Source organism: Trachemys scripta, chromosome 5 (assembly GCF_013100865.1).
Source record: "Trachemys scripta elegans isolate TJP31775 chromosome 5, CAS_Tse_1.0, whole genome shotgun sequence".
Lineage (NCBI taxonomy): Eukaryota > Metazoa > Chordata > Testudines > Emydidae > Trachemys > Trachemys scripta.
Window position 1 is genome coordinate 120,854,234 of NC_048302.1, and position 12,996 is coordinate 120,867,229.

Genomic DNA, 12,996 nt, shown 5'->3' on the forward strand with positions numbered 1-12,996 from the left:
GGGGGGCGGGGGCGGGGCCCCGTGGAGTGTCCTCCTTTGGGAGGCACAAAATATGGTAACCCTATTGTAACTCTATAGCTGCAGTAACCTCTATGCCCCCTTTACAGGAAAAGAAACATGACAGGATGTTCAGAAGGCCACACAGATAGCTATAGGGAGGGGAAGTTCATTTGCACCATCTCCATAGACTTTATTCCCAACTGTTTTTTGGAGCACAGAAGGCAGGGGTGGACAACCTGTGGCTCCAGAGCCACATGCGGCTCTTCAGAAGTTAATATGCAGCTCCTTGTATAGGCACCGACTCCGGGGCTGGAGCTACAAGTGCCAACTTTCCAGTGTGCCGGGGGGTGCTCACTGCTCAACCCCTGGCTCTGCCAGAGGCCCTGCTCCCACTCCACCCCTTCCCGTCCCCTCCCCGGAGCCTGCCATGCCCTCACTCTTCCCCCTTCCCCTCAGAGCCTCCTGCACCCCATGAAACAGCTGATCGGGAGCGGGGGGAGTGGGTGGGGAGCTGATGGGGGGCTGCTGATGTATTACTGTGGCTCTTTGGCAATGTACATTGGTAAATTCTGGCTCCTTCTCAGGCTCAGGTTGGCCACTCCTGACATAAGGAGTTACCTTCTGCACTGGACATGACTTACTGAGGGCTTGTCTACACAGGGACACTCAGGAAAGTTAAGGTGACTCAACTAAAGATGTGGAGTCAATGCACATTTGTTAAAACGTGTATGGATGCTCTCATTCAGAAATAAACTGGCCTGAATTTGCTGTAATTTAATCCTCTTCCAAAGAGGAGGCCAATTTACTCCTGAATGAAAGCATGCATACCTGCTTTAACTTATACACATTGAATTCACACCATTAGTTGATTCTCCTTAACTTTCTTGAGTGTCCCATGTAGACATGTTTTATTCTCAGGCAACCCTGATATAAGGCTACCTTGAACTATGGTCCCGTAATGAGCCTGCATTACCTTTCTATAATACATAGAAAGCATGTTGACAGTTATCATCTGTATTGGCTTGTGAGAGGAGATGAATTAGCCCAAAGATTGTGCACTTGGAAGTGTATTTCATGAAACAATTGTTCAGCATAAAATATGTATGCACATCTATAAAGTATTCTCTCTGGGCTTCCCCACCATTGAGGTTCTGTATATCCCAAATATTATAGAGCAGCGGTTCTCAAACTGGGGGTCTGCGAGGGTACTCCAGGGGGTCTGCGAGTCATGTCCGGCTCCAGGAGGTCCGTGAGTCATCTCCGGGACCACTGGCCCCGCTGATCAACTCCTCCCCCTCCTTCCCAGGGTCTCCTGCACACCACAGAACAGCTGTTCAGCGGCATGCAGGAGGTGCTGGGAGGGAGGGGGAGAAGTGGGGATGGGGCACGCTTGGCAGAGGGGACGGAAAGAGGCAGGCGAGAGGAGGGGCAGGCGTGGAGCGGAGGCGGGAAGAGGTGAGGCAGGGTGGGGCCTTGGGGGAAGGGGTGGAGTGGGGGTGAGTCCTGAGGCTTAACGGGGGTTGAGTACCTCCGGGGAAAATTAGAAGCTGGCTAGTGGGTCCGCGAAAAAACTTAAATCAAAATGGGGTCTCGGGTTGCTAAAGTTAGAACCGCTGGCATAGAGCATGTCAGGTGAGCTCAGACATCTGACAGACTTTTTGTTGCCTTGATCCCATTCAAACACCGTAACATAGTTATTCTTCTACTAATGAGTCCACTGAAAACAACTGTCTTTAATCTCTTGATGTCTGCACTTCTTAGTTACAAAGAATGGGAAATCCACAACGACAAGGGATTCAGAGGTAAATATTTCTTCTTTCTGTTTTTACTCACTTTAATAAACACATATTCACTATCAAATCCAATACTAGTAAACTTTTTCTTTCACAACATACTAGAACTTCTGTGGATGTAAACTAAAGCACGAGATTTTTGTACTAGTTGCAGACACCAGTTAAATACAGAGACCTACTTTGAGTGAACTTCTGTACATTGTTATAACAAGCTGGTTATTGATATAAAGCTCAAATCAAGTCTGAGCAATTCTGTAATGCTTTACCTCTTCTCTCTTTAGTTCAGCTTTCTTCTTGTTTTCCTGAATTACATTGTGACGTGCTAGAACTGCCTCCTCGTGACTCAGTTTCCCTTGTAGCCTCCGACACTCTATCTCAGCCAGTTGTTGTTCCAAATCTTTTTCACGCATCTGTTTTTGCCATTCCAGGAATTCAGATGGGTCATGAGCACCTCGTAGCAAACTTTCAAGTCTGGGAAGGAGAAGAAAACCCTTAACTCTAGGTTCCTGTATTTGAACATTTTGGCTATGAGCAAATTCTGCTTTTCAGCTGAAACATTTCTTTAAAAAAAAAACCCATTTACCTGTTTGAGTTACCCTTCAAACATGGTTGACAGGGCTGACCTTACGGGTGAACAACATGGGTGACCACCCAGGGTGTCGTGGTTGGGAGGGGGGATAGGCACGGTTAAGATGGTGCCAGCATCCGGGCCCGGTAAAAGGCAAGTACCCACCAGCCGGGATCCACTCCCCACCTGTGGGTAGCTTCGTTGGCCTGTGTGGTGTCCTGGCTTGGCAGAGGAGGCAGGGCAGGTTGGGCCAGCTCCCAGCCCGGGGAGGGATGGAAGTTGCGGGGGGTGTTGTTGCAACTTGTGGCTGGGGAGGGTCTGCCCTGGGGGTGAGCTGTGGGAGCCCTGGCAGGCCTGGGGAAGTGCCCTGCAGGGCAGGCTGGGCTTGCCCCTGGGGCTGTGCCAATGCACCGGTTGGCACTGGGCTGGGGGCAAGGACAGCACCAAGGGGAGAACTGCTTCTGCCCAGTGTCTCCTGTGCTCACTCCAGGCTGCCAGCTCTTGCCAAGGCTCTAGGCGTCAGCTGATCACGGACAAATTCATAGCTGGAAACCAGACCAGCTCACATGTGTGTTAGTATTTTTCAAGATAGGTATTAGACTTACAAGAATGTGTTTAATTTCTATGGAATATTTGTACGTTGCTGCATGAATTAATTTCACTTGTAATGTCCGTATCCCATGCTATAAGGTGATAGGTAACTTTTGCTTTATAACTGTAAACATGCTTGCTCTGAACCTGTGAACCGAGTCAGAAGAAATGGTCTCCCACCCATCAAGAAGGACTATCAAAACTAAATGGGCCATTGGGAAACCTCGTGATACAAACACTTGGTTAATGTCCCTCTCACACCCAGGAAGGTGCTACATGCAAATAAGCTTGTCCCATCAGCTTGAATTCTGGAAGAAGGAAATAAAGATAGCTGACATGAATATTTTTCTTTTTGCTCTTTGGACTCTCACAGGGCTGGAGCTCTGAAACAGAAGCAGAGATCCTCAGGGTCAACCTGGGTTAGCTCTAAAAGACATACGGTACTGACAGATTACTACAACTCTGTCACCTTTTGGAACCATAGAGTATAATTTATTTGTGTATATGTGTTTGCCTGCTTTAACCTGTAAATAACTCTCTCATTTCTTTTCTTAGTTAATAAGGCCTTAGTTAACTTACTAGAGGATGCGCTACAAGTGTTGTCTTTGGTGTGAGATCTTAGGTACAAATTGACTTGGGGTAAGTGACTGGTTTCTTGGGACAGGGAGCAACCTGAATATTTTGTGATCTTTGGCATATAGCAACCAACTATCACTAAGTCCAGCTTGCCTGGGTGGCAAGATAGGCTGGAATGCCCAAAGGGACTGTCTATGACTACATGGTAATACTGTTATAGTGCTTAATGAGTTCATCCTTTTTACTGGGTTGGTGAAATCTAATTATAGAACATGCCACCTGTTTGAGATCTCTGCTCTACCTTTTTGACAGTGTGCCCAGAGCTGGCACTCTGGGTCGTGAACCACTCCACACAGCATGACAGAGGGACACAAAAAAGATCCATGCAGGCATCTCAATGCTATGCAATTCATGCTTTAGCATAGCATAGAAGTTTAATTCTCTATTTTGATGTAAATTATTCTCAACAATAATAGTGATGGAATGCCAAATTTATGTGGAACATAGGTAACCTTAGCCAAGATTTTTAAAGGTATTTAGTTGCCTACTTCCAACTGAAATGATGGGAATTAGATACCTAAATACCTTTGAGGATGTGGGCTCTTGCAACTCAAATGAGTGACATCCCTCATTTTGAAGGGGTCACTCATTTTAGTCACATTTGACAGGTCTGAATTTAATCCTTAGCTTCATTATGTTCACTTCTCAAAGCTTTTGTGGAAGGCTGGATTCTTCTAAAGAGGTTAATAATGTTTTGCACTAAGCCTGCTAACTCAGGTGGATCATTTATAATATTAATCCAAGCTGACAATATTCTAGATTTTGTCTCTGTTGAAATTACTAGTTATAATGTTATTTATTTCTAGTGAAAGAACACGACCTGCACTGTCCATTCACTTTCTCCTCCCTCACCCCCAATGATTAACAGGCGAACTAAAAACCCAGACTAATGACTACTGTGCCCTGTATTGTCATGGAAGCAGGTGAGTATTATTATATAAATAGTAACAAGTTTGAGTATAAAACTCTGAGTACAATAGCCCACATTCAGCTCAGATGTAACTCCACTGAAGGTAACAGAGTTACACCAAGAATTATTTGACTTATTTGTTTTCCTTAACAAATACACTGAAAGTACTTGAATGGGTATGAACATATCTGTTTGTATGTAGAACTATGTACACGCATAGATGTGCATGTGTGTAATTACTTATCCAGTATGATGTACTTATTTGTATATAAAACATGATTATTCATGGCACTTTACAAGTGGGCATTAGCTAGAATGCTCAATTAGAAATAACATTGTACTCTACCTACAATAAAACAAAAGTCTTCATTGTCATTCTAATGTAGTCTTTAATTTCAGTCCAATCTGCTCATTATTAATCACGCAAATTTTAATATGCCTTTAACAGATTCATTATATTAGTTTAACTGCAGGTTACTTAGTCTCCCTTAATGTGCTCTCTATATCAAAGGATGTATAAAAAGGAGCTGGGAAATATTATGTACAGAAAGTACCTGTTGAGTTCTTGTTCCATTTTTCGCTGGTAGAGGGCACCTTCTCTTAAGATCGCTGCCGCATTTAATTTAATAGGTACATTGTCAATCTATCAGGAAAAGGAATGCATATACTATATTTAGCAATGTGAATCATAAAATGGACTACAGAAATAATTCAAAGGGTTAAATAAATCAATCCATGGCAATTCAATCACTTTAGATCACCTTCAAGATGAAGTATAAATTTTGTTCAAAGTATTAATCTGACATTCACAATGGATTTGCATGCTCTTCATAAACCACTCAAGCTGTTTAAGCAATCAGCCAGGTCCCTGAAGTGGATTATAAATTTGTAATCACTCTTGGGCCATGTCAAATCATATGTAATGTATTCACTTCCTTTAATTTTTTTAAACTCTTATATACTCCTGTACATGGAAACATTCCAATAGAAAAAAAAAAAAAAGATTCCAGTTGATTTGGACAAAGATACGATTGCCAACTGCTTCCAACAGAAAACATCTTGTGTGTCCACCTCTGGGAGAGTTGAAAGGAAGGAAGATCACACATATTCCAATAACGTGTAGTGCTTTTCATCTGAGGATCTCAAGTGTTTTTCAAACATTAATTTATTAACCGTAACATATTTCTAGGAGGCAATATCACTATATCCATTTTATAGATGGAGAAACTGAAATACAGACTTCATTGACCTTCAAAGTCACAGAGAGAGTTACCGGTATAACTGGGACTACTAGATCCAGGGCTGCTTCAGCATCTCTCTTCAGAGTGAGTATTGCCTTAAGAGCAACTGACAGATAATCTGTAAGGTCTGAGAGAGGCAGTGGAGTAGAGCCACTACGCAGCTTCTTTGCCAGCCAAGGTTTCCCCTTACACAAGGGGAATCCTTAGAGGGCCAGATCCAGCTTTACAGCGGCACACAATGGGTCCAATTCTGATCTGACCAGCATACGAGAGGGGCAACGCCTTTGAAGTCAATGCAATAGTGTCAGTGTAAAACTGGTGTGAGATCAGAATTGAGCCCACCCCATACAGAAAACAAAAATCAGTGATGACACCAACCAGTTAAATTAAGTCAATTCACTATGTGGATATGGAAGCAAATCATATTAAAATGTACTTTAACTACAAGCTAACTGTTTAGGGACTGGCAGAGCAATACATGTGCAGAATCACTCAAGATGTCCTATACTAACCTTCTGCACAATCAATTGAAATACATAAGCAAAACTGAAGTACATGGTTGTTTCATATTTGAGGTTGATTATGTAGGTTGAGCACAACAGTCAAATGTTGTAATCAGGAAATTCAATAAATGGAGGTGAACAGTGTGGTTTTTCTACAGCATGGGACACATTTTAAAAGCCCAGCTGTGAAATGTAGTTACCCATCTATTTCTCAGTACAAAAAAGGTGGGTGCCAAAGTTTGGGGGAGGAGACAGCAATGAGAGTCCTTCCTTTCCTTATACTGCTCTTGCCATCTCTACAATAAAAGATAAAACCTTTTATTGGGCCAACTTCGGTTGGTGAGAGAGACAAGCTTTCGAGCTTACACAGAGCTCTTCTTCAGGGCTGGGAAATGTACTCAAGAGTGCAGAATTCAGAGACCTCCCCCCAGCCTATATTTTTTATATTGTATTGGTTTTAAATTGGAAACATTCACTAAAATATGTGGAAGTTATTATGCTTTTGGAGACTGCTTGTTTATTCCCCCTTTATGTAGTATATTCAGTTCCTGTAGATTAGATTGAAAAGTGGCCAATATCCTGGACTGAAACTGAGTATGGGGACAATATTTTCCCTAGAAATGTTCCATCTCCAGTTTAATAAATAAAATTATGATTGAATAAAATACGCTCTAAACAGCCAGGATACACAAAGATTCCAAGATTTGTGCAGGTAAGTACAAAAAAAGTATCCAAATAGATTTTTCTATTGCATATATTACCAGTGAATACCTGAACTTCACATTACCCCTTTTCCGTCATGTCATCCCTTCCCCCTTATCAAGTAGGAAGAAGGGACTGCAAACTTGCGTAATTCTTGTGGAAAAAATCATATTCAATATTTTCACCTAATGAACACACTATTTTCCACCCCAAACCAATAAATATGTAGAGAACTGGACCTCCTATGAGCACTAGACAGACTGAGCCTGAGTAATGAGCCATTTGTACTGTCTCACTGCTTGCAGTGGAAAGAAAGAATAAAGATTTTGTAACAGCAGTGGTTAATCATTTTTGTCTGCACAGGAGTTTCAATGTGCCTGACTGAGACTAGAAAATGTGTTTATTGTACAATGGATGTTCTCACAAAAAGGTAAATGAACTATGGTAAATTGCATACTGACCCTAATCTATTTAAATATTATACAATTTGATTATTTTGAGATGGAGTTTGTGACCTGATTTCTAACATATTGTACACCCGTTCCTCCTAAATCTTCTCAATTGTCTATTGGGAGATGAAGGATGAATGGGAGTGGGTGTGGTAAGTAGAATTTATTTTAAGACTCAAACAATATGCTTATCTCAGCTATGAAAGTTTTATAGCAGCTCCCTGAAAGCCACCTAACCAACCTTCAAGGCAAATGTGTTTGGATGAGATAAATATGACTACGCCACTGGAAAAGATATGAGCAACTATTAAAAATGTCCCTGATCAATTTAATAAGACACTGGATCCATATTTTTCTTTTATGCAGCTTAACCAATGGGTTTAATTCCCACTGGCCAACACTCTAGCTGATAAGTTTCAATATTTTAGATTGTCTGAGAGGGAAGTGTAAAAGACACAGACTTTAACAGAGTCCAAATTACTGTTGGTCCTGTGAGTGTGTTAATCTTGTAAAGGTTTTCTTAAGTATCTTTGCTCTTCAAAGAGAGGAAGGAGTAGGGGTCTTAATGCTATGCAGTACTTTAAAAACAAATTGGACATATCATATGGGACAGCACTTTTAAATAGACTTATTAATGTAATGCCAGTAAGTATAGTGGTGGTATTACTGTTATTGCTGAACACTGTAAGTCATCAGTATCTGATCTGGTTTACAAATATTTTCCAGAGGCCAGATTTTCAAAGGGGGAAATTGAAATCTAAATGACCTCACAAATAAAATGACTATCCATTTGTGAATAGTTAGCAGATTTGCACATGCAGGTGGTTTGAGGGAATCATAGGTGCATGAACCTATGTTGTATGTGTAACACCACTCTACTGGCCAGCTTCTGAAATCAGTGGAGTTATTTAAAATTTGTACTGGTGCAACTGGGATCAGAATTTGGCCCTATGTACTGCTAAAACATCAGTATCAAGAATTGTTCAATAAAGGTGAGCAAGCATCTATTTCTTTAGACTGTGGGACAAATTTCCCATTTACACTAACAGTGAATCTGATCCTGAGACATTCTCTGTTATTTTGACTCTGTTTTGGTATGATCTTGATGATTATGAAAATGCCAGATTGAAAGTCCTGGGGACTGAAGTCTTTTGTTATCCACAGTACAATCACAGCTCAGGCAGAGGCAATGCAGGCTGCCCAATGCTGTCTTGGGTGTGTCTACACTTCAAGTTTGGGTTGTGATTCTCATTGAGCTAGCAAGCTAAAATAGAGCGTAGCCACAGCAGCACAAGGGGTTAGCCACTCCAAGCCTGAGCTCACCTGAGACCCTAGACACATACTCAAGGCAACTAGCACATCCTGCTACTTGCACTACTGAAGTCTCAGCAAAGAGGCAATCAGTGTTGTGGGTTTTATGATTCAGGTATCTGTTTAATGGAAACTACATAACAGACCAAACTCTTTTCACATCTTACACCAAATAGTCATTACCATGGTGGTTGCTCATTCTTTAGGTCCTGGATTTGAACCAGTGACCTAGAGGTGAGAGGCTCTATTTCCTGGCCTCTGCTAATCCCCTGAACTATCCCATTCCCATGGCCATAGGCCTTGGTGGAATACCCTTGATTACAGAGGAGTTGTATCAATTTGCAGCAGTTCCAAATCTGGTCATGACTTTCAGTCTACACTTTTCAAACCCCTGTAACATCTATACATTCTAAATGTTACTCACCTGGCCCTGGATCTTTTGAGCCTGGAACTTCGTTTTATTCTTCATAATGCCTGATATATACTGCAAGTCATCCAAAAAATATTTTCATTTCAGAAATAGTTTTCAAATACTCAGGAAAAATCATCTTATTAAAGATATCAAAATTGTATCTTGAATATTATTCCCTTTGGAGGAGCAGACATGTCACTGAGGACTAGATACTGCAATCAAAGCATCCTTAAAGCCTGTTGTGCACTCCAAACTCATTGAGAGTTCTACATAACAAATAATTGCAGAACAGGTCCAGAGAAAAATTATTGTTGCTTACTATGAAATGTATTTAAATGGCTAACATACCAAAATAATACAGTAACATTAATGTTTGCTACAGAAATATTGAATATAGAATACTATCAAAGGCCACTGATATAGTCAGTTCTTAAGATGTGAGTTTTGTGAAGATGAAATGTCCTTTGATATCCTTCTTTATGAGATTATTAACTGTATGTTGGATTCTGACAACGACGGGGAACTTCATTCTATGCTGCTAGCTACAGATGCTCAAATGAAGGTGCATGGATAACATGGTGATGGGCACACAGATATGATACTGCAGTGATCATATTACGTGAATGGGCATGATCCTACAGCTGTGAATCAGGAGTCACCTAATCAAACTGAGAGCTGCTTTCACTCAACTGCTGTGTACCCTTTCAATTTAATGGAAAACTGCTCTGTTGGATGAGAGGAGAACTGCTAGAGTGGCAAGGGAAGTTGCTGGAGCAGTGTTAAAAGTAGGCAGGTAAGAGGGGAGGGTCAGCAGCAGCAGGAGTATTGGGGTGAGGAAAAGGGAGCCAGTGGAGAACCTGTACAGTGAATGAAGCATAGACCAGGATCTGTGCATTATATAAAATAAAAACATCCACATATCAAATTGCAGGGCTTTAATTCTACCTGGGGAATCTGGTGTCAAGATAGACAGGCTTCGGTTCTTGTAGTTTAGAATGTCACCAGAACCCCTTGATGGACTTATAGCATCATACTTCCTAACTCCAAATACAGAGATATCCTTTGAGTACTTGCATAAAAAAAGTGATTAATGTGTATAAAAACACATGATACTAGTTTTTTTATTTACCAATTTTGTTTAACTTACACCTCTCGGGGCTTTGTTCGCAGGCTTTATCGTTGCACACCTGAACTGGCTAACATTTGCTTCCAGCAGCAGTTCCTAAAATCAAAACAATTTTTATAAATATGGTACATTTTAAATTCTCCATTGAAAAATAAATAAAAAAAAAACACCTTTTTTTGATGTAGCAACCAGAGGCAACTATTAAAACACAGAACTCTAAATATTTAAATACCAAGTGAAAATACAAATGATTAGAGTACAAAGCTAATGGTGTACAAGAACTATTCTTATATGGTCAAACATAATTTGCAACAGGCCACAACAAATTCTCAAAAGGGATCATAGACCAATAAATTTTGTGGGTTAGACAGTGACTACAGAAAAGAAAAAAACTCTGAAGGCAGAGGCTTAATCAGGACACGCAGGTGGGTGAAGACAGACACAAGGATGGATTTAAGCAGCAACTTTTATAAATGTAACATGGGGGAGCGGAGCTGTCTGTCTCATTGTCGCAGTCACTCCAATACCAGGCATTTAAGTGAGTTTACTGTGGGGGCCACAGAGCTCCAGCCATATAATCCCTAATTCGGGGTAGACTCCTTTTATCTTACCTGTAGCATTCAGTGACCGCACTCCTCTGAATCCTCTCACACACATGCCACCCATGTGGGGAACAGAGGGTACAAGAATGGGGGATCTTGGTCTGTGAAGACTTCAGGTCTCCTCATTTCCAATAGAAATAAGGCCCAACAGTAAAATCTCAGGTCTCCTTTGCTTCTGGGAGCCAACCCTTTTGAGCTGCAAGTGGCAAAGAACTAAACATTCCTACTGAACTTCTATGCTCTACTCCTATTTGGTTTATCTGTGCCTCCATGCTGCTGTTAGGAAGGAAAAAAAAAATCAAAAAACCCACCAACCCCCTGCTAATCTGGCTGAATGGGAACAATTCCTTCTTGACCCCAAAACAGGGAACTGGTCAGACCCACCACATCCTAAAAGCACAGTTCCTGTACTACAACTTCACGGAGGGAGGGTGGGGCAGTCAAAGGGAGAAAGGGCTCCGAAACACTCAGGCCAAGGTTTAAAAAAAATGTGTGGGGTGGAAGGAGTTAGGCTCCAATCAGCTCCCATCTCCCTTTGATTGGCCAATGGGAAATGGAGAGCTCCTGGAGGAGAGGCGGCCCAGGGGGGCCCACCCTTGCACCCCCCCACTCCTGCATTTCCTGGCATGTGCTCCCCCTCCGTTTGTGGCGGTCTACTTTACTGTAGTCAGGGGCATGCACAAAGGGGGGCAAGCAGGGGCACGGGCCGCCCAATAATCATCTCCACCACTGTCCCCTGGCCCCCCACCCTGGGATTCCCTCTCTCAAGCCCATCCTCCACCTTTCTGCCAGAGTGGGAGTCGGGCTGAGCGTGGCTGAAGGGATGTGCCTGGGAAAGGCGCTGCAGCTAGCACTCCTGCTGAGCCCCGTCCCTTCCTGGCTGCAGCCAGGGCCGGCTCCAGGCATCAGCCCTCCAAGCATGTGCTTGGGGCGGCACCTGGAGTGGGGCAGCACTCACCCGGGGAGAGCGGAGCCCCGGCCGGGCTCTCCACCCTCCTCCCGGTGCTCCGGCCGGTCGGGGAGAGCGGGGCCGCGGCCGGGCTCGCCGTCCTCCCCACGGCGCTCCGACCGGCTGGGAAGAGCAGGGCCGCCCTCCCCCCGGCGCTCTGGGGCGGCAAAAAAGCCAGAGCCGGCCCTGGCTGCAGCATCCAGTAAGTGTTTGGAGCCCGCCTGGGGTGCATAGAAGGGAGATCAGTACAATGGGAGTGGGCCAGGCAGTGGGAGTGGGGCTGGGAACACTGGGGGGATGGGTGGGGAGCCCAGGGATGCAACGAGGGCCTGGCAGGTTGGGGAGGCAGCAGGGCCCAGGGGCACTGGGTGTGTGGGGGTGGGGGCAATGTTTAAAGTGCCCCTCCAAAAGTAGTCACATTTAAATCCCTGTGCACGCCCCTGACTCTGGTCCAGTCAAGGCTCCTGCCCATTGAGACAAATGGGTGGCATTTTTAGAAACCTATTTGGAAAGAATGCACCTACTGTAAAAAAACAAACAAACAAACAAACAAACAAAAAAAACCACCTACTTTACTGCACTATGACCTAGCCCTGGATATGTTTCCCTCACAATCCCTAAGGAGATGTAGCCAAACATTAAAAAATTTAGCTCTGTTTCTGTGTGCATGGGCAAGTGCATTAATTGGCTTTCAATGAATGAAGCCAACATGAATTTTCATCCTTGAGGAAAGACTTGTGTTAGGGCCCTGATTCTGCAATAATCTCTCCTGGGTGGACCCCTGCATGGAGCCCCAAAGACTTCGAAGCTCATTGAAGGATTGGAAGCTTAGTTGAAAGCCCCATCACTGTATATAACACACATTTACCAGTGGTTGTTTCCACATAGTAAGCAAGATAACTTATTCCTTTTCCTGCATTGGTGGAGTCGGGTAATTGAAGAGAAGCCTGGGCACCAGGGGCTGCTCCAAGAGGCACAAAGGTATGAGTAGCTCCAGCTGAACCCGTTTAAAGGGGACAGCACATATAATGATCCAGCCAGTGCTTGATTTTTCAGTTTGCTAGTCCTTGAGCAATAACACTTCCTTTGATTATAAACTGCAGCCCCAGAAGCGAGAGGTGCATGCTGGCTTTTCTGCTGGCTCTCCGAGTGCTGATGCTAAGCTGGACAGTAGTTGTACATGTAGCATTAGCCCTGGCATAA

The 12,996-nt window shown here is 43.3% G+C and overlaps 1 protein-coding gene across 1 annotated transcript in view; it reads right to left on the minus strand.

Moving 5' to 3' along the window:
- Positions 1 to 12,996, minus strand: part of CFAP99 (cilia and flagella associated protein 99) — a 96,098-nt gene that overhangs the window by 39,893 nt on the left and 43,209 nt on the right. Inside the window, exons 8-11 of the mRNA XM_034772812.1 lie at positions 10,264 to 10,338; positions 9,129 to 9,188; positions 5,053 to 5,141; positions 2,060 to 2,264 (exon numbers count right to left, since the gene is read on the minus strand). Coding sequence (XP_034628703.1) covers positions 2,060 to 2,264; positions 5,053 to 5,141; positions 9,129 to 9,188; positions 10,264 to 10,338 — 429 coding nt within the window. The remainder of the gene's footprint in view (positions 1 to 2,059; positions 2,265 to 5,052; positions 5,142 to 9,128; positions 9,189 to 10,263; positions 10,339 to 12,996) is intronic.